This window comes from Trichosurus vulpecula, chromosome 8 (genome assembly GCF_011100635.1).
Source record: "Trichosurus vulpecula isolate mTriVul1 chromosome 8, mTriVul1.pri, whole genome shotgun sequence".
NCBI classification, from domain to species: domain Eukaryota; kingdom Metazoa; phylum Chordata; class Mammalia; order Diprotodontia; family Phalangeridae; genus Trichosurus; species Trichosurus vulpecula.
Genome location: NC_050580.1, coordinates 199,288,094 through 199,310,261, shown reverse-complemented (window position 1 = coordinate 199,310,261; position 22,168 = coordinate 199,288,094). Strand labels below are relative to the sequence as shown.

The following is a 22,168-nucleotide window of genomic DNA, read 5'->3' as shown; positions in this document are numbered from 1 at the left end:
TTATGAGATTTATTACCTTACTAAACAAAACATATCAATATTTCAAAATATAAGTGGTTTCATTAAGTTATGTACTCCTTTCTCTGATGCAGATTAAGTACCTCAGTGCCTGAGTAGATGATCTTCGTGAGTTGCTGTGACCAGGAAAATCATTCATTCCCTGGGACCAACCTTCTGATTCACCTTCTTAGAGTTAGCTAGCCTAGATTTTAGATGATCAATATGTAGTCTGTCACCAGACTCACCTTTTGAAGGCTTTCCATCCTAGTAGGACCACCCAAGGCATGTGTGTCACTAGCATAGCCTTCTAGAGCCTAGAGTCACTTCCATACCCTGTGGAGGAATAACAGAGTACACTGACCATCATTTAGCTCGGTCTGTTCCTTATTACTTATGGTTCTCAGTATAAACATTAGTTATCATACTGAGCTGTGTGTATGTCACTATAGTTACAGATGCATATGATGTTGGATCAGAGGGTTAAAAGGCTAGAGATCCTAGGAGCTACCTTGGACCTCTTTTAAAGTTCCTAGTGTGTTCCTTGGTCATGGGAGCCAGATTTAGAGCTGGAGGGGGTTTTCGAGTTCATCTGGGTGGCATCCTGGGTAGAGCAGTGGCCTTGGAGTCAGGAAGATCTGAGTTTGAATCCTAGCTCAAGACTCTTACTACCTGTGTATGACCCATGGACAAGTCATTTAACTTCTCTCAGCCTTTGTAAACTGCAAAATGGAGAGAACTGATAAAAATGGCATCTACCTGCCAGTGCTGTTGTGAGGATCAAAGGGGATAACTTACGTCAGGTGCTTTGTAAACCTCAAGGCACCATCTAAATGCTAGCTAGCTCCTCTATCTTCGTTATGAAGAGGATTCCTCTCATTTAACAGGAGAGGAAATCATTTGTATGTTTCTAATAAAAGCAAAGTATGTGTATAGCTGCACAAATGTCTTTCTTCAGAATTATTGCAGAAGCTCCTCTACTTACTGGCTTTGTGATTATGGGCAAGTCACTTCTTCCTTTAGAGCTTCAGGTTCTTTATCTGTAAAATTAAGCTAGATTATCTCTTAAGTTCCATTTCTAAAATTCTTTGCTCCTACAATATGTGTGTTGTGCTGGATATGCCTGTCAGAAAGTACATAGGGCTCAGTCTGATACCTTTGATTATAATCTTTTGCCTTTCAGGGAACATTGAGTTAGAGATATGCAAACCTTCTGTCCTCTTTCTTAGAGAAAGTTCGGATTCCTATTTCATTGTGTTCCCTATCATATAGCTAGTTTTTGAGACTTATAAGCTGACACGTGGACTGGGTCACAGTGATGTTAGGACTTAGGTTGGCAGTGAACTTGTGTGCGTTTTCCTCTGTCTTCTCCCTTTTACTTCCCAAACGAGAATGATAAACTCTTTATTGACGTGCCTGTTCTATGTGATGTGGCATGACCTAGGAAGCCATGACCTCCAGACGCCAAAGCCATGGTTCTCTGGTTGGCCTGGCATCAGTCTCTGGGGCTTCTGACATTCCTACCATTGAACAGATATGCTGCTGTGAGAGGGGTCTTTGCTTCTAAGGCCACAGCTTTCTTCTTGTTTCCACTCCCATCAGACAGCGGCTTCTATTCTCTGCCTTCAGTGATGGCTGTACTCTTTTTACTCCACTTTCTACTTTTTCTTTCGTCTCCCTTTGTTCCCTTTCTCTTTCATAGTTCTCATACTTCCTTTCCATGCTGGGCCATCTCCAGTCATCCTGATGATTATCTGGCCACGACCCAGATGGCTCTGGAGGAGAAAGTGAGGCTGGTGACCTTGCACAGCCCTCCCTCACTCAAATCAAAGTCAACTGCAAGTCATGTCATCATCTCCTTGATGTCATGGTCCTCTTTGAGAGCAAAGGACAAACAAAACAAAACTTCCTCTCCATACTCCTTCAGCCTTCTCACACAAAGTTCTCTTTCTTATTGGTAAGCTGATCGTTTATGTGGCACCAAGCATAGTTTTTATCTTGTTGCTGCTTCCAGGCTGTGTTCGTTGTTATTTGTTCCCTGAAAAGTCTTTCTTCTCTGCCTAGATGTGTGTGCGTGTGTGCTCAAGTGCACATACATACATATATACCTATATTTCTGGCTTTACTATTTTAGGTTACTCAGTTATGATAACTGAGACTTCACATTAGCATATGGCCTGGATATGATTAATGATGTCATAGTATGAGTACAGAGATTGGAACTCCCTCTGTTAGCTCTTTCTTTGTAATCTTCTTGTTCAGCTTTGTACCCCTGGATAAGTCATTTAACCCTTCTCATCCCCAGTATCTTCATCTATAAAATAGGGATAATTATATTTGGACCACTAAACTCAGTATTGTTGTGAGGAAAGCATTTTGTAAAATTTAAATTGTTATAAAATGTAAACTACTATTTACTTATGCAAATATTTATTTGAACCTACCCTTTTTTTTTCCAAAACAAACTCAGTTAATCGCATATAGTAAAATGAGTGACAAGAAATATTATCCCCTCCTATATAAACAAGGGATACACTGCTGCAAGTTATCACATCCCTACTGAGGTCAAAGACACATGCAGGGAGACTTGTGATCAGAGAACATGCCTGGGGGTCCATGTGTAGGGAACATATGTGACTAGGGAGCATGTGTAGGTGATGCAAACATAAGGAACACATGAGAATTCATATCCAGCTAATTGGAGCAACTTGTGCTTCTGCTGTTGTAGAGCCATTGAGGACCTCTTGAGCATGTCATTGGGATCATGCTTTCTTTGCTAAACTGGGATCCTCTGCTGCTCTCTTCTCTCTGATCCACTTTTCTTTGCTGTTTGTCCACAGTGAGCTACTCTCTGCTGCTCTCTTCTACCCCCTCCTAGAATTTGAAGCCATTCTTGATGTCTGTCTGGCAGCATCCTTATTATGGGATAGAGCACAAAGACAGATAATCTCTCGTTCTTCTTGACATTTGTTGTGATTACCTATACATTTCTGAGTACGTATCAAGATGTTGGATTTGACCAGGAGTTCAGGACATGGTTACTATGGAGTTAAATGGCCTCTTTATAAGATACCATTCTATACCTAACTTCAGCTGGTACATGCCTAGTTACAGGAAATAGGCTTAGGCTTTGGGAAGTTCATTGGGGATTGGCTTCTTTGGAGCATTTTATTTTGCTGAACCACCATCGTCTCATTTTATCGACAACTTGAAGGCATGAATCGGAGCCAGTCTTCCTAAGCCATGAGTCTTCATAAGAAAATAGAATATTATAGTAAAGTTGATATTTTAAAAATGAATTTAAAATTTTAGTTGTAGTCTGAAGATGACTGTATTTTGAGGTCCTGTAACAAAGCCTATTGTATTGTGAAAAAATATCATCCCAAGATCCTAGGATAGAAACTTAGCTAAGAAAAGTTAAAGTCACTGTTTGTAAGATGCTTATCCCTAGTAGACAGAGATCTGGGTCAGTAGTTTAAATATTTGACAAAACATGGAAAAAAAAAAAGTGAGATATTAACATTCTGTTCTTCCAAGATAATTGCTCCTTTCAAGTGAGGATTTATTAGCTTTAATGATTTTTCTCATTTTTTTCAGATACCTCAAGTGATCTTCCTCATTTCTCTAGCCCTGACCTGGTAAACAAATATGCTATAAAGGAACGTCTGAATTTTGCTTATTATTTACGTCATGGACGACCATCATTTGCATTTGGTACTTTCCTCGTTCAGGAATTAGTCAAGAGCAAGTCTCCAAAGCAATTGTGAGTATTTAAAAAGTAATAGGAAGTGAGGCTGTTAAATGTCAAGAGTTATTAAGGGGGATTACAGTGGAACATGAAGCTTCCAGATTTTGAGGTTCATATCTATGTAGCATAAAATTCGGAGTATTGTCTGGAGATAATTACAGGACGCTATAGAAAATTACTTTTGGGGGCGGAGCCAAGATGGCGACTGGAAAGCAGGGACTAGCGTGAGCTCCCCGCCAAGTCCCTCCAAAAACCTATAAAAAATGGCTCTGAACCAATTCTAGAACTGAAGAACCCACAAAATAGCAGAGGGAAGCAGGGCTCCAGCCCAGGACAGCCTGGATGGTTGCTGGGCGAGGTCTTTCACACACGGAGCTGAGAGCGGAGCAGAGCCCAGCATGGGCCGCGTGGACCAACCAGACCAGGAGCCAGGCGGAGCGTGCCCTAGCACCCTGAATCAGTGACCTGTGGCAGTTGCGACTTCTCAACCCACAAACACCAAAGACAACAGAGAAGAACTTCAGAACCCACAAAATAGCAGAGGGAAGCAGGGCTCTAGCCCAGGACAGCCTGGATGGTCTCTGGGTGAGGTCTATCCTGCACGGAGCTGGGAGTGGAGCTGAGCGGAGCAGAGCCCAGCATGGGCGGTGCAGACCAACCAGACCAGGAGCCGGGCGGAGCGGGCCCTAGCACCCTGAATCACTGAGCTGCAGCAGTTACCAGACTTCTCAACCCACAAACACCAAAGACAACAGAGAAGGTTAGTGGGAAAAGCTGCTGGGGAGTGGAAGGAATTCGTGGTTCAGCCACTGCCCCAGGGGCAGCGGAGGTGGGGCAGCTACAGAACTACAGTTGCAGTTGCTTCCAGCCCCAGGCCCACCTGGTGGGAGGAATTAAGTGGCAGATCAGAGCAGGAGTGCAGAACCTGCTGAAGATCTAAGTCCAGTCTGGGTTGGGGGTTCTTGGGGAAGGAGGAGTGCTGGTGTGGCAGAGCTGGCGCATCCCCCCAAGCTTGGAACATAGTACTCTGAACTCTACAAGCAGTCATACCCTGCTAAAAAACTCAAGGGTCAAGTAAGTTGGCTGGGAACATGGCCAGGCAGCGAAAACGCACCCAGATTCAGTCTCAGACTGTGGAATCTTTCTTTGGTGACAAAGAAAACCAAAACATACAGCCAGAAGAAGTCAGCAAAGTCAAAGAGCCTACAACAAAAGCCTCCAAGAAAAACATGAACGGGTCTCAGGCCATGAAAGAGCTCAAAAAGGATTTAGAAGAGCAAGTTAGAGAAGTAGAGGAAAAATTGGGAAGAGAAATGAGAAGGATGCAAGAAACCCATGAAAAACAAGTCAATATTAGAATGGAGGGGTGGAGCCAAGATGGCGGCTGGAAAGCAGAGACTTGTGTGAGCTCCCCACCATGTCCCTCCAAAAACCTATAAAAAAATGGCTCTGAACAAATTCTAGAACTACAGAACCCACAAAATAGCAGAGGGAAGCAGGGATCTAGCCCAGGACAGCCTGAATGGTTGCTGGATGAGGTCTATTGCGTATGGAGTGGAGGGAAGCAGAGCTCAGCGTGGGAGGCAGCAGGACCAACCAGACCAGGAGCCGGGCAGGACAGGCCCTAGCACGCTGAATCAGTGAGCTGTGGCAGTTACCAGACTTCTCAACCCACAAACACCAAAGACAACAGAGAAGGTTAGTGAGAAAAGCTTCGGGGGACAGAGTTCGAGGTTTGGCCACCGCCCCAGTGGAGGTGCAGCTACAGAACTACAGCTGCAGTTACTTCCGGCCCCAGGCCCACATGGTGGGAGGAATTAAGTGGCGGATCAGAGCAAGAGGGCAGAGCCTGCCCAAGATTTGCGTGAGGTCCGGGTTGGTGGTTCTTGAGGAAGGAGGAGTGCTGGTGTGGCAGAGCTGGCTATATAGAAATAGCTCTGAAATCAACGGTGCATCCCCTCAAGATTGGAACAAAGTACTCTTTGCTCTATAAGCAGTCATACCCTGACGAAAAACTCAAGGGTCAAGTAAGTTGGCTGGGAACATGGCCAGGCAACGAAAACGCACCCAGATTCAGTCTCAGACTTGGGAATCTTTCTTTGGTGACAAAGAAGACCAAAACAGACAGCCAGAAGAAGTCAACAAAGTCAAAGAGCCTACAACAAAAGCCTCCAAGAAAAACATGAACTGGTCTCAAGCCATGGAAGAGCTCAAAAAGGAGTTGGAAAAGCAAGTTAGAGAAGTAGAGGAAAAATTGGGAAGAGAAGTGAGAGTGATGTGAGAAAACCATGAAAAACAAGTCAATGACTTGCTAAAGGAGACCCAAAAAAATACTGAAAAAAAAATACTGAAGAAAACAACACTTTAAAAAATAGACTAACTCAAATGGCAAAAGAGCTCCAAAAAGCCAATGAGGAAAAGAATGCCTTGAAAGGCAGAATTAGCCAAATGGAAAAGAAGGTCCAAAAGACCACTGAAGAAAATACTACCTTAAAAATGAGATTGGAGCAAGTGGAAGCTAGTGACTTTATGAGAAATCAAGATATTATAAAACAGAACCAAAGGAATGAAAAAGTGGAAGACAATGTGAAATATCTCATTGGAAAAAACCACTGACCTGGAAAATAGATCCAGGAGAGATAATTTAAAAATTATTGGACTACCTGAAAGCTGTGATTAAAAAAAGAGCCTAGATATCATCTTTCAAGAAATTATCAAGGAGAACTGCCCTGATATTCTAGAGCCAGAGGGCAAAATAGAAATTGAAAGAATCCACCGATTGCCTCCTCAAATAGATCCCAAAAAGAAATCTCCTAGGAATATTGTTGCCAAATTCCAGAGCTCCCAGATCAAGGAGAAAATACTGCAAGCAGCCAGAAAGAAACAATTTGAATATTGTGGAAAAATAATCAGGATAATACAGGATCTGGCAGCTTCCACATTAAGGGACCGAAGGGCTTGGAATACGATATTCTGGAGGTCAATGGAACTAGAATTAAAACCAAGAATTACCTACCCAGCAAAACTGAGTATCATGCTCCAAGGCAAAATACAGACTTTCAATAAAATAGAGGACTTTCAAGCTTTCTCAGTGAAAAGACCAGAGCTGAATAGAAAATTTGGTTTTCAAACACAAGAATCAAGAGAAGCATGAAAAGGTAATCAAGAAAAAGAACAAGAAAAGGAAATTGCAAGGGACTTACTAAAGTTGAACTGTTTTGTTGACATTCCTACATGGAAAGATGACAAGTATGATTCATGAGACCTCAGTATCATAGTAACTGAAAGGAATATGTATGTATATGTATATGTGTATATATATATACACATACATATATATATATGTATATATAGACAGAGGGCACAGGGTGAGTTGAATATGAAGGGAAGATATCTAAAAGAAATAAAATCAGATTAAGTCAGATTAAGGGATGAGAGAGGAATATATTGAGAGAGGGAGATAGGGAAAGATAGAATGGGGTAGATTATCTCGCACAAAAGTGGCAGGAAAAAGCAGTTCTGTAGGAAGAGAAGAGAAGGCAGGTAAGGGGGAATGAGTGAATCTTGCTCTCATCAGATTTGACCTGAGGAGGGAATACCATACATACGCAATTGGGGATCTTACCCCACAGGAAAGAAGGAGGAAGAAGCTAAAAAAAAGGGGGGGATGATAGAAGGGAGGGCAGATGGGGGTGGAGGTAATCAAAAACAAACACTTCGAAAAGGGACAGGGTCAAGGGAGAAAATTGGATAAAGGGGAATAGGTTAGGAAGGAGCAAAATATAGTTAGTCTTTCACAACATGAGTATTGTGGAAGGGTTATACATAATGATACGCATGTTGCCTATGTTGAATTGCTTGACTTCTTAGGGAGGGTGGGTGGGGAGGGAAGAGGGGAGAGAATTTGGAACTCGGAGTTTTAAAAACAGATGTTCAAAAACAACAAAAAAAAGTTTTTGCATGCAACTAGAAAATAAGATACCCAGGCAATGGGGCGTAGAAATTTATCTTACCCTACAAGAAAGGAAGGGAAAAGGGGATGGGAGGGGAGTGGGGTGACAGAAGGGAGGGCGGACTGGGGAACAGGGCAACCAGAATGTATACCATCTTGGAGTGGGGAGGAGGGCAGAAATGGGGAGAAAAGTTGTAATTCAAACTCTTGTGAAAATCAATGCTGAAAACTAAGTATATTAAATTAAAAATAAAAGAAAAAAGAAAATTACTTTTGAAATAAACTTCCTAGTAGACTTTAGTGTCTTTCTTCTTTGTGGCTGTAGCATACATACATGATCAGCAACCTTTCAGTCTCTGCATATGAGGGTGTTGACTCTTGTTTCTGCTTTTGGGGAAGGAAGGGATGACAGACTGTTGGGTGTAGAGGAGCTCTTTAAGACATTCAGAAGACATTGGCAAGGAAATGAAGTGGGCAAAATGCTAAAGACCAAATATTCTTACTTTGTCCTTATGGCTGGCAGCTGGTTGGTAAAGTTGCTAGAGTGCTAGGCCTGGAGTCAGAAAGACACATCTTCATGAGTTCAAGTCAAGTCTCAGACATTCACTAGCTGTGTGACCCTGGGCAAGTCATTTAACCCTGTTTGTCTCAGTGTCCTCATCTGTGAAAAGGCTAACCACTCCACTATCTTTGCCAAGAAAACCCCAAAAGGGGTCACGAAGAGTTGGACATGACTGAAAGACAACTGAAGAATATCAGCTATTGCTTAGGGTTGGCAGCCACAGGATCATAGATTTAGGGCTGGAAAGGACCTCATTTAGTCTAATCCTCCCACACATCTAATTTTACAGATAAAGAAACTGAGGCCCAGGGAGGTCAAATGACTTTCCTAGGGTCATGAAGGTATCCAGTGGCAGACCTGAATTTGAACACAAGTCATCTGATTCCAAAGCGAGCATTCTTTCCACTGCCTTCCATCTTAGGTGCCACTGAGAACCCTCTGTGTGCTTACATTAGATCATTGGTTTTCAAAGGGTGTATTGTGAATTGTATGGAACTTACCCTTGCATTCACATGCGCATGTATGAGTCTTCTGACTCATAGTATGCAAAGCATCATAATGTGCCATGAGCAAAAATATTTGAGAACCGGTGTCCTCAGTGGTTATGATCTCTGGTGTGCTGACCTGATTTTGACCCATGTTCCCTGTTTCAGGATCCAGCAAGTAGGAAATGAAGCCTACATGTTGGCACTTTCCTTCTTTCATATGCCTTCAGTAGGAGCTGCTTGTGTGTGTTTCTTGGAATTACTTGGTATTGACAGCCTCAAGCTTAGAGTTGATATGAAAGTGGCCAACATCATTTTGAGCTACAAGTGTAGAGATGAAGAGGCTCAGTACAACTGCATCAGAGACTCCTTAGGTAATGTATCCTTTCTGTATTTGGACTGCTTTGTACAGTAGGAAAGGGATTTATTTAAGTTACTGAATCAGGAACTTATCATGGGGGAATGCAGATAGGTTGCTGCTTTACCTCATTTTCTAGGACTCTTCATTTACTTGTTCATGAATGGTATTGAAACATATTACAAATAGAAATTTATTTTCTGAGGAAATATCTTTTTTTGAACCTTTAAAAATAAATTTTTGTTACCATCTTTTGTTTTCTCATCACCTAGATTTCTCCCAGTGTCTCTCTCCCTTTTCCCTCTCAGAGAGCCATCCTATATAACAAGATTTTTTTTTTTTAAAGAAAACAAGAAAGAGAAAAAAAAATCAGCAAAACCAGTCAATACATTGAAAAAAATCTGAAAATATGCAATGTTGCACATCTGTGGACCTCTCACTTTTACAAAGGATGTGGGGCAGGTGCCTTCTCATTTCTTTTTGGTGGCTATATGTGTTTTTGGTAATTTTGCAATATTAATTCTTATTTTGTGGTGGTGGTTCTTTCTACTTACATTTTTGTAGTTATTGTATATGTTTTCTTGACTCTGCTTCCTTGAATCACAGTGATAGTCCATTACATTCACTTTAGGCATTCCCTGATCGATGTGCGGCCACTTTGTTTCAATTTCAAGTGCTATTATAAGTTTTTTGGTGTATCTAAGTTCTTTCTTCTTATCAGTGACCTCCTTCGAGTATATAACCAGTAGTTGCTTCTCTGGGTCATATGGACATTTCAGTCACTTTATTTCCATAATTCCAAATTGTGCGCAAAATGGTTGCACTAATTCTTAGCTCTATCAACAATGCAGTAGTGTGCCTGTCTTCCCATGACACTTCCAACATGGATTATTCCCATCTTTTGTCTTATTTTCCAATTTGCAGCCTGTGAGGTGAAACCTCAGCTGTTTTGACTTGAATTTCTCTTATTATTAGTGATTTGGGGTATTTTTTCATATTATTGTTAATAGTTTGCACTTCTTTGGAGAACTGTTTGTTCATATTCTCTGGCCTATTCAGGAGTGTTTGATCTGTTAAGGAATCTGTGTGTATATGTATACATACACATACACAAATATACATGTATATATACTCACATATGTAAATTCACATGTAATATAAATATATTAGTGTAAATATGTGTTAGATACCAAACTCAGAGAAATTTGATACAAAGAATTTTTTCCCATCGAAACATATCACTTCTTATCCTGGATCTATTAATTTTCTTTCTGCAGAAGCTTTTGAATTTCATGTAATCAAAATTATCTTTGTTTTGTTAAGAATACATCTCCTACCCACAGTTGTGAAAGGTATATGATCTGCATCTCTTTTAATTTTTTCATGGAATTATCCTTAACATTAAGTCATATATCCATTTTGAATTTATCACAGGTGAAATATGATGTAAGATTTTGGTCTAAGCGTAATTTCTGCCAGACAGCTTTCAAGTTTTCCCAGCAGTTCTTCTCTTTTAGGAAATTATTTCCTAACTAATTTATGTTTTTGGATTTATTGAACACTGGGTTATTGAGTTCCATTGTTTCTGATTCTCCCTTGTCTATTCTGATGCACTGATCTACTTCTCTGTTTTTTAACCAATTCCAAATTTATGACTGCTGCTTTGAGATTTGAAGGTACTATTTCCTGGGAGGATCTCTTTATCATATTATGTTTTAATTTTTTTTAACAGCTGAAAAACTACTTAAACTGGCTAATGGCAAAAAAGCAGTTACTGAAGAATTGCTTAGTCTTTTAGAAGAAGGCATATGGGATAGTATTCAACAGCAAGGAATATCGAGGTTTGTCTGTTGTGTTTCAGTGCCTTTTTTTTTTTAGCAATGATTGTGCCAATTTATGTTTATCTAGCCTTTTTTTTTTTAAAGAATTCAGACCACCTCAGGTATTCTCATTAATTCTCATACTACCCTTGTGATAGAGAGCAAGGTTAGCTCTTGCCTCTCCCTAGATGGAATAACAAGGATGGAATAATCCAAACTGAATGAAGGATTTTTTAAGTGTGTCACACTTTTTAAGTGGACTGAAAAGGGGAATCATTTGGCTAGTAAGTTGATTTCTTGAAGCCCTGTTCTGATTCTGCCTGTTAGATTTCAGTTAAACAATTCTGAGAGCCTGAGCTAGTGAGCCCTTCCCTTTCCCCAACCTCTTAAATTCAGATTCATGCACTGTGACCCCACTGAGTCTGATTCTTCCATAGTTAGACCTGCCCACTTTCTCTCTTCCTAACCCTTACCCTAGGTCTAACACCCTAATCCAAACACAGGAAAATGTGTCCCTGAGGATGAGCAGCATCTTGGAGCATAGACAAGGAAACCTGCCTGCCAACTGTAACCCGTTGACCTCTTTTAGGCACTAGTAATTTATCCTGCTTATACTGTTTCCATTCTTTCTCATGCATATACATGGAGAAAGTCTGGTTTTTTCTTTGTGTCTAGGAGTGTGTTTTATGATGTAGCAAGAGTACCATCTAGCTCTTGATCTCGGGAGAGGATCAGTCTCCCTGTGAAGCACTAGACACCAGCAACCTTCATTTGGAATGATAGTCTCTGGTCTCTCCTGACCCCAGGTGTCCCATATCATAGACCTGTGGCTGTCCCTACTTAGTATCCAAGAAGCTTTGACTTCCAACTTTTGACTGTTAAAGCTAACTTTCTTGCTTGGCATTAGTATTCCAGTTCTGTGCTTCTGTGGCACATATGTATACCTAGTACGATGCATACTGTACCAGCATATCATAGGCGCTTCATGAGTGCTTGGTGATTATTTGAATGATTGTGCGATAGTAAAGAGATGCACTATGTAGTGGGGGAGGCCAGTGGCAACAAAAAATTATAGACTTGTACTTGCTATTTAACCACAAGGTATTAGTGGTTGAGCAGCAGCCTAGATTCACTTTTATTGAGTAGTTTTTCAGTCCTTTGGGCTGTACATGTCATTACAGGCTCATGGAGTTTGTAAGTTTTTGCTAATTTGTCAGTTTCAAAGTATAGTGATGTCTTCTAAGATTTTATTTTTTCTGTTTTTAATGTCAGGACCTCCAGCGAATCAGGCCGCCAGTGGTCATTGGTGGTGCAGTTCTGCAAGCTTCATAATGTGAGGCTGAGCACAGCTTACCTCAGGGAATGTTCTAGAGCCAATGACTGGCTGCAGTTTATTGTGTACAGCCAGCTCCACAGCTACCCCCTGGAGGAAGTGAGTAAACTACTAACTGTCTTCAGATGTTTTACATTGGAAAGTGGGCATTTTTCTTAGGGGTTTGGAAAGGTCGTTTGTTTTGTGTAGATTATTAAACTTTGTTTGAGGTAGTGTCATTATTACCTAGATCTGTCGGATTGACTAGGCCAGTTGGGGAGGTGATAGACCTGTTCAGACAACATCTACAGGACTATGTTCCTTTTTTCTAAGCCCCACAGTTTAGGAAGGACATTGATGATCTGGAGCATCAGAGGAGCGTAGCTTGGTTGGAAGGGCCTCAGAATCCTGCTGTGTGCATGGTGATTAGTTGAAGGAAGGTAGCATGGTTAGCTGAGAAGACCAGGGGATGAGTGGGATAATAGCTGTCTTTTAAGTATTTTAAGAGCTCTCAAATGGAAGAAGAATTATACTTATTCTTCTTGGTCCTACAAGTAAGAACTAGGAGCAGAGGGTGGAAGTTGTGAGGTGATATGTATCAGCAGAGCTATTTAAAAGTAGCTTCTCTATTATTGAAGCTCCTCAAACAAAGAGCAAGTGATTCCTCTTGGGGTATACTGTAGAAGGGATTCTTCAGACGGGAATTGGTTTAGATGGTCCCCCATCTGCTCTGAGTTTCTGTGATACATAGTGACTTATGCAATGTAAATGAAAAGATGCATTAAAGAGGACTGATCCATGCATTTGAAAACCAGTGATGGTCCTGGAGAACGAAGGTGGAATCCTATCCCCTTCCTCTTGGCAGAGAGACAGGGAGCTTTGAAAGTTGAACTTTGCATACATTATCATAGATGGGCACTGATTTTTTTCCTCATAATGAGTTTTCTTTGGTTACCAGGTTTAGTTTTCAAAGTGGTGGTGGTAGAGGTTGGTCCAAAAATATCTATGATGTGAAAACAAAAGGCATCAATAAAACTTATTTGTAAAAAATTCAGTGGGTAGGATCAAGAGAAGGGCTAATTTTTAGACCTAAAGAGTATTTATGGCTGAAAATAAGTCATTGAAATATTGGGGTGCATGCAACTGAAAGCCAAAAACTATGGCAAATTGCAGAATCATATGAGCTCTTCTGACACAGGTTACTGTGAGAGAGAACCATTTAGTGAATGTTTTGGGGTTTTTTTCCCTTTCTATAGCTTTTCTCTGTTTTGGAGCTGAAAATTATATTTGTCTAAATCATTTAATTTATGTTTTCCAGGTCAAGTCTCTCCTCCACTACTTCAGCCCAGTCCTGCAGGACCACTTGCATCTGGCCTTTGAGAACTTGCATTCATTTCCAAACTCCAAAGCACATGATAGACAGGCTTGTGACAGACCTCTCTGGGAGGCTCAGAGGAGAGAAGAGGCGGCCTCCACTGATTTGTTTCAGATTCTGCTTCAGTGTCCTAAGAAGCCAGATTCCTGGCGTTACCTTCTGGCTGAAGCCATAAGACAGCGAGCTCCTATCCTGAGTGTCCTGGCCTCTTGTTTCAAGGTCAGTAGGATGTGCAGTCTGAGCAAAATGGAAGGAAGGTGATGATACAAAGAGCAATTTTCTTTAAAAAAAAAAAAGAAGAAGAAATTAATTTCCCTTTCCTGTCTCAGGACACCCTCAGCCTGGTTTTAGCAGCAAAAGTGTCACTTGCTTCAGTGGCTTTGCTGTCTATCCCCTGTATTCACTGGGCCACAGTACTCTGAAGGGACAACAGCCACTCCCGCTCAGCTTTTGATTCTGGTCCAGGGATGTCTGCTGTCATCCTGGTGTGTTGACTTATCAGCTCCATTCCTTTAGGACTCCCACCCTTTATAAGTGTGAGCTAGGTACTTCATCAGTGATAGACATGCTGAATGGGCCCTGAAAAGGAGAGAGTAATACACTGGCTCCAACCTTACTGCTTCTCTTCTTCTCATCTGTCCCCCATTTTCTGTCTCATTGTACCCTGCTCCCATCCAGCTCCTGACACCCTGTGCATGCCCAGGGCATGGTTGGGAGCTTATTTTGTCTTTAAAGACTTTTCACATCAGTTTAGTGAGTTTGGGCCCATTCTGCACATTATGAGCCAAAAACTTCAGTTGTCATCGTGTCAAATGTCAGATTTTTCTTTGACCCTGCATCCAGGTCTGTTAGGTAATTTAGGCGCAAACTGGCTTCATTTTAAAACTTTTTGTCTAATGACAGGATGCCAATATTATTGCTTGTCTGAGTGTTTGGATCATCACTTCTGTGGAGGATCGTGTCGCTGCTGAAGCAACAAGTCACATTCAGGGCTCTGTAGAAGACCACGAATGGGATCTGGAGGACCTTTCACTTATCTGGAGAATGTTGATAACAAGAAAAAAGAGCAGAACTCTTACCAGAAGCTTCCAACTTTTTCTGAAGGTACTGTCAGCTTGGTGTATTCAGGTTTCAGAAAAACACCTGCATGGCATTACCCTAGACAGGCTTTGGGGATCCTATTTTCCCACTACCCCCATTCCAGGCTCATGACCTGATTTTCCTTGAACTAACAAATCAGGCAACTCTACAAGAAGCGAGAGGAAAATACAGATTCATGCAGCTAACAGTATGTAGATCTTTCAGTAGAAACAGGTTATCAGGGAATGAATAAGATTGTTTCCCAGAAGTGATCATGGGACATATGACTGCCTTCTGGAATATTCCAAACCCTACTTAAACAGAAAATTGAGAGAGTTGAATGTGTGGGAATTCTAGTTCCAAATTTCTGTTTTCCCAAAGGAAAATGAAACATGTCGTTAAACATGACATTTGTTGTTTTTAGCATTATTCTAGGGCAAGAGGTTGGGTGGGGAAGGGAGGTGAGAAGGTGGGGGAGGTGGAGGATAGGTCTTCTTTTTAGCCTCAATAATATTATCTCTCTACTCTCCTTCAAAGGATTCCACTTTGCTGTTGATGATGGAGATGTATGAACTGTGTATGCTCTGCAAGAACTACAAGAATGCCAAAGTCAAACTGATAGAGCTCCAGAAGAATCTTGAAACCGTAAGCAAGACCCTAGACTCTCCTAGATCTCGTTGGGATGGCCTGCCAGCTCCTGACTGGGGGTGGGGAGTGACAGCAGTGATGTCAGGCACTGTGGGACCCAGATCCAGGCTCTTCTGGAATCAGGGAAGCAGAGCAAGGGGCATTGGGGAGCATCAGCTGGTCAGGAGCCAGGGTAGTGAACCATGAATAAAGCTGCAGTGGCACTGAGCACAGACTGGGGCTTTAGGGTTTGCTTTGTTTTTAGTGATGATTTATAATATCAGACAAATGTGGCCTTTTTCATCAGTGTCCCTGGTGATAATTTCTCCAGATGATTCTAAGCCATTGGGCACCAGTGTTGCCCATTTAATGTGTTCAGGTTCTTGGTTTACAGCCCAGAGCCTCGTGACCACAGGGCACAAGTAGGGAGAACTAAGGGATAAGAACAATATCCTGGGTGATAAACGTGGGAATAAGGTATATAGGGATAGGGACTGTGGACCTGTGATTTCACTGGGGATGAGGAAACTGTCTCCACAGGGCAGGTTGGCATCTTCTTTGCATCATTTTGTCTAGAGCACTGAGAGGGGCTTGTCCTGGGTCATACAAACAGTGTGTGTCAGAGACAGGACCCATTTCCTGGCCTCAAGGCTGACTCTCCATCCATTACTCCACATTGCTTCTCAGTTTGTCATCTACCCACGCCCCTGCCGCCCCCCACTCTCCCCCTCCCCCACGCCTTAGGACAAATTACAGATCACTGCCATGCTGCCGTCTCGCTATTGCAGCTGGCTGTTGTTATATCATTTACCTGTTTAAAAATTTTATGAAACAGTTTCCTGTTTTCAAATGCCTAGTCATATCAGTCTGCCCAAGGTACCTAAGTCAAAGATGGCAAGTGGGTTTCCTCTCTCTGTTTTCCACATTTGAGCGACCTTAAGCTATTACTGTTGTGGGACTGTAGTAGGCCCCTGCCTGAGCACAACTTCTCCGGCCTCTAGTGGAGAGAGCAAAATCTCAGCCCATGGCCATAACTTCTGCCGTTGCTGCTTCTCCAGCTTTTAGCTTCTCACTTGTGCATATCCCAGTATAGTTTCATTGAGGAATAAATCTAAGTAAGCAAATTCAGTATTTTGCATTTTTCATCATAGAATTGCCTTAAAGCTGAGAATTCACATTCTTCTCTGGATCCACATTTTAACTTCTTTTTTTTTTTTGCATTACGTAGGCCATCAACAAAAACAGTCAAATAAACATACAAAACAGAGCAGAATATGACCCCAGACTCTTAAATTTTAACACTGCAAGCCCAAATGAATTAATAATAGTCATGCTAATAAAATGCTTAGACTGATTTAGATGAGGACATCCTAGGAAGGAAAAATAATTTACATAGTGTTTTAAGATTTCACAACGTGCATTACACATTATTTTGTTTGATCCTCTTGGTTGATTTCACCCACTCTTCCCTGTCCCTAGAGAAACTGTACCAGGAGCTTAATAATCTGGATTCCTAAAACCCTCCATGTGGTACAGACTGCAGGTAAAAACATCCAGAGCTCAACACTTTAGTCTTTGAAGATTTATCACTTGTGAATTTTAAATCTACTTTGGAAAAAGAAGAGGGTATAAGAAGACCAGTGGTGTCATATAGAGACTACCACATATTAACTTAGAAAACTACAAATTAACATTATATTTGTGTTGTATTTTTATTTTGTTAAACATTTCCCAATTACATTTTAATTTTGTTCAGTTTTGCAACCAAGGATTTGACACTTCAGCGTTAGAGCACTGTTTAGAGTTGGATTGGACATTAACTGATGGCAAGAGAAGGCAAAGCTACTGGTTTAGTTTTTAGCCTCTGTTTCATTTGCCAAAGAGAATTATCTTTGGCTTGAAAAGAACAGAACAAAGATAGCCAAGAGGGAGTTGATACCCAGGATAAGTAAGGAGATAAAAAGAGTGCTTAGCTGCCTGTAATTAGCTCAAGTCATCCAGCCCTAATGAGCTGCATCCTAGAGTACTGAAAGGGCTGACAGCCATGGTCAGTGGTCTTTGAAAGCTTGAGGAAAACTAGAAATGCCTCACAGCATTGGAGAAAGGCAAATGCCCCCTCATCAAAAAAGAGAAGAGAACAGTGTTTGTACAGCAGGCCAGTGAGCTAAATTTGATTCCATTCAAAATTCTGGAACTTTATTCAAGGAATGGGTAGTGAAATCTAGAATGTGGAGCAGTGATCTTAAAGAGCCACCATGGTCCCATCAGGCTAATCTCATTTTCTTTGATGGGAAGGAAGGGGGGAGAGGTTGTGCAGCATTGTGATCAGAGATCAGTAGATCTCTGAGCCAAGCCCTGTTGCTGACACAAACACATGGACCCTGAACAAGTCACTTTCTCTCCCAGGGCCTCAGGCAACTCCCTGAGCTGCAGAGGAAATGTTGACCTGCTGTAGTCAAAGAAATTCTTCACTAGAAGCTCCCTAAACCAGTGCAATTCTAGGTCTAGTCTGCCCCTGTTAGATTAATAGATTGGAGGAATACTGTAGGCTTACTTTACTTGCAAGGCATTTGATGCAATTCTTGTGGACAGTATGAAGTGATGGGCTGCATGAGAGTACAGTTACAAAACCACATTATTTGGCCAACTAGTCAACCCATACATGAATCTCTACTGTAATATACCCAGCAAGTATCCATCCATCTTTTGCTTGAAGAGCACCCAGAAGGAGGGACCTTCCATCTCTCAAGGCTGCCCGTTCCACTTTTGGACAGCTTTAATTGTTAGCAAGTTTTTTCTGGTGTCAAGTCTCAATTTTCATCTTTGCAGCTTCCACCCATTGCCTCTGGTTCTGCCCCCTTGGTCCAAACACAACAAGTCTAATTTTTCCTTGACCTGATAGCTCTTCAGATATTTGAAGGTTGCTCTCATGTCCCCAGTCTTCTCTTCAGGCTAAACATATCCAGTTCCTTAGATGGATTTTTAAGCTCTTAGTGTAGATTGTCACTTGAGAACAGGGGCTACTTTTACTTCTTTTTTATCCCCAGTGTTTAGCACAGTATCTGGCACATAGTGGATGCTTAATAAATGCTTGTTAATTGGAGGATTGCTGGATTTGTAACTGGTTGAATCACCCAGTTGAATCATGGCTTACAGTCAACTTGGAAGGAACTCTGCAGTGGAGTGCTCCAAAAATCTGTGCTTTGACCTGTGTGTGTTAACTTGTTAAGAGCATCACCATCCTTCTAGTCACCTAGGGTCACAACCTCAGATTTATCCTTTCTTCACTCTCCCTCACTCCCATATGTAGTCAGTTGCTAAGTGTTGCTGATTCTACTTTCACAACGTCCCTGTGTCTCCATTCATACCACAACTCCCTTAGTTCAGGTTCTTATCACTTCTCACCTGTATTATTACAATAGCTTCTTAATTGGCCTCTCTACCTCAGGTTATTCTCTTTTCCAATCAATTCTCCATACAGCAATCCAAGAGATAATCCTAACTTAGAATCAGAACCATGTCTTCCCCTGCTCAAAAACCTCTACTGGCTCCCTGTTGCCTCTCAGATAAAGTTTGGTGTTTAAAGAGCTTCTAAGTTAGTTCCAGCCTACCTTTTGAAAGGATTATTTCATTTTGCTTCCCTTCCAGAACTCCGTGATCTGCCCAAACTGGCCTACTTGCTGTTCGTCGTGCATGACATCCATTTCCTATCTTCTTGCCTTTGCACAGGCTTTCCCCATTGCCTGGCATGTACTTCCTCCACATCTCCACCTCCTAAGAATCCCCAACTTCCTTTAAAGTTTAGCTCAAGGGCCACCTCCTACAAGAAGCTTTTCTTGATCTTCCCACTCTCCATGAAATTTCCTCTAGTAGAATGTGAGTTCCTTGAGGGCAGGGACTGTTTTGCTTTTGTCTTTGTATCTCCAACACCTAGTACCATTCCTGACATGTAATCAGTGGCTAACCAATGCTTGTTGATTGGAGACTTTGGCCAACTTAACACATTTGCAGATGACATAAAACTGGAAGGGTAGCTTGGCACACTGACTGCCAAAGTCAGTGTCTAAAAAGACTTTGGTGGGCTATAGACTTGGGCCAAATCTCATAAGGTAAAACTTAATTGGGATAAGTATAGTCTCATGCTTGGGGTCAAGAAATCAACTTCCTAGGAACATGATAAGAGAAAATGTAGCTGGGTAGTAGGTTCTTCTGAAAAGACTGGGGGAGTTTAGGGGTGTGCAAACTGATTTATGAACCCAGTGGCATAATGCGGCAATCAGAAAAGGCCAGGGATGTGACAGCTCTATCCTGGTCAAAACACATTGGGAGGCTTGTGTTCAGTTCTGAGTATCACATGATAGGAAGAACACTGGTGAGCAGGGGAGTGACCAGAGGAACACGGTCAGCATAGGGTGTACCTCAAGAGCACACCAAAAGGGGTCATAGGAAGAACACTGGGGATGAAGAGAGAGGACACAGGAAGAATAAGATCATTGTCTTCAAGTATTGGAAGGGCCGTCATGTGAAAGAGCCTGATCTGCTTGGGCCAACGGGGCACAATTAGTGAGCCGTTGCAAAGAAACAGACAGGAAGTATTTATTATGTGTCTAGTGTGTGCCAGGCACAGCTCTTAGAGACCCAGTCAGGCTTGATGACAGGAGAAACTTAGAATTAGGGCTATCCAAAAATGTAATGGGGTGCCTAGTTGTGAAGGTTGTGAATGGCCTGTCATTGGAAATGTTCCAACAAAGGCTCGATGACCACTTGTCAGACTTTTTATAAGGGGGATTTTTATTCCAATGTGGTTTGGACTCCGTGACCTCCAAAGTCCCTTTCAACTCCAAGACTGTTTAATACAGTACTTGTATAATACAGCCCTGGAATCGACTGGGAAAAAAAACAGATGCTAAGCACATTAGTCTTGGATTTATAATCAACACTGATGGTATTTATTTAGTACTGCTGAATTCTGTGTATATGCTTGTGTCAGTACACTCCTCTTCACAAAAGTCCAGTAGTCATTAGCCATTTCTCGTGTGTGTGTGTGTGTGTGTGTGACTTTTCAGAAAAGGACAGACAGGGCATCAAGAGCAGCAGCTAAATTGTCACTTTTCTTTCCCCTGATGGTTTTTTGCAGTTCTGCTCTTCTTTTTCTGCCTTCATCTGAGGAGTAACACAGGCATCCAAACAAGGATTACTAAATGTTATTCCATTCAACAAATAATTATTTGGCATAAGAGAGCATTGGGCTATGGAAAGATAATTCCTAACAGATACAAAGTTTAGATAAGATGCAGTCATGGGATGAAATTTGGGGGTTCCTCAGTTCCCTTAACCCCAAGCTGGTGTTTTTTTTGGTTGGCTGTTTGAGGAAAACCATTCTCCATAAACCCTCTTCTCTTTTTGTTCAGATTGAAGCAGCAGATAATATGGCCCCTTTTGCCATTCCTGTGCTGTGGCTGAAATGTCAAGTCAGCTTTCTTTGGAAGCTTATGTTGCAGCAATGCAAGACCCAGTATGAGCTACGAAAACTCTTACAGCTCTTTGCCGAAATAGACCATCTTTCTGACGGTAATACCATTTCTGAGAGCTGAGTTCTTTTGCTTTTTCATCTTTGTATCACTAACGCCTAACGGTGCCTTGCCCATGGTAGCTGCTTAATAAATGTTAATTGAGTTGAATTAAATTGTATTATAAGAGAATTGAGTGGCTTTCTTAAGCTCTTTAAAAATCAAGTCTTTTTGACCCCTTCTCAAAAAATAAGATACCAGAAAATGTAGACATTAAGTAATTTTGTTTTACTGTCCTTAATTTTAAGTTTTCTTTATATTGTGATACTACATTTTTTTCAATTTTCTTGTACAATCTTTTTGTGCACATTATGTTTGTATCTGTAGATAGCACATGTATGTGAAAACTTCAAACAGAAAAATGGAGAAAGACAAAACTGCCTGTGTGACAGTATCAAACTAGATACTTACTGTAGGGCCAATAGTAGAAACACTCCGTAATACACAGGGGACAAAATACAGATGTCTCTCCAGGTGCTCAAAGTGGGAGTGATAAGCAAGGTGATAAGTTAGGTGCCTAACGCAGGGAGGCAAATTTGACTTCCTAAGTAGCACTGGAACTTGCTAGGATGCAGTCATGACTAGAATACGACTGGAAAGGCAGACTTCATTTTAAAGTAGCAGTAAATAAAAGCAAGGGAGGGGTTGAGCAGAATAGTATTATCCTATGTGGAAATCCAGGGGATTTCCTGGGGAAAGTCTGGTGGGTGACATTTGGGTGAGAATAGTGAAGGGGCAAGTAGAAGTAAGATTATAATTAGAATATATTGCAGATTACTTGAACAGAAAGAGAAAATGGATGAGGAGTTTAAGAACTAGAGATCACAAGACTGGATTGCAAACATGATGATAACGACAGGGTCTTCAACTGTCCAAATTTTTGCTCAAGCTCACTTTCTCTGCCGGAAGCAGAGCAGTTAATAATTTCTTGACTTGCCTTTACTGATTCCTTCAAAAGGTGCAGGAAGCAATGAAGAAAGCTGCTATTCTGGGTATGAATCTGACCAAATATGTGGAGCTCATTGCTGAAGTACAAACTTTGGAAACCTTGAAAGAAGTGACCCCATCTGTCTTTGAATTTTTGATAAAGGAAAAGAAAAGCATAGCACTGTAGCTCTTGGAAGAGCAGATCTTGAAAAGTTCAGAGAAAGGTAGAATCTCATGTCCTAAAATTCGACCACAGTATGTCAGCCTAAGATGGAGGGGAAGTTCACAAGAAGACAAAAAGAAAGAATTTCAATGAGAGAGAAGGGAAAGGTGTTAGAAGAGCCTCGTGTAGTTA

General features: G+C 41.4%; 1 protein-coding gene across 3 annotated transcripts in view; it reads left to right on the top strand.

The window, feature by feature from the left end:
* Nucleotides 1–22,168, top strand: part of SPG11 (SPG11 vesicle trafficking associated, spatacsin) — a 78,150-nt gene that overhangs the window by 38,237 nt on the left and 17,745 nt on the right. For all 3 annotated transcript variants that reach the window (XM_036736449.1, XM_036736450.1, XM_036736451.1), the window contains 8 exons: nucleotides 3,595–3,760; nucleotides 8,913–9,118; nucleotides 10,835–10,943; nucleotides 12,195–12,354; nucleotides 13,553–13,828; nucleotides 14,513–14,713; nucleotides 15,227–15,334; nucleotides 20,728–20,887. In XM_036736449.1, coding sequence (XP_036592344.1) covers nucleotides 3,595–3,760; nucleotides 8,913–9,118; nucleotides 10,835–10,943; nucleotides 12,195–12,354; nucleotides 13,553–13,828; nucleotides 14,513–14,713; nucleotides 15,227–15,334; nucleotides 20,728–20,887 — 1,386 coding nt within the window. The remainder of the gene's footprint in view (nucleotides 1–3,594; nucleotides 3,761–8,912; nucleotides 9,119–10,834; nucleotides 10,944–12,194; nucleotides 12,355–13,552; nucleotides 13,829–14,512; nucleotides 14,714–15,226; nucleotides 15,335–20,727; nucleotides 20,888–22,168) is intronic.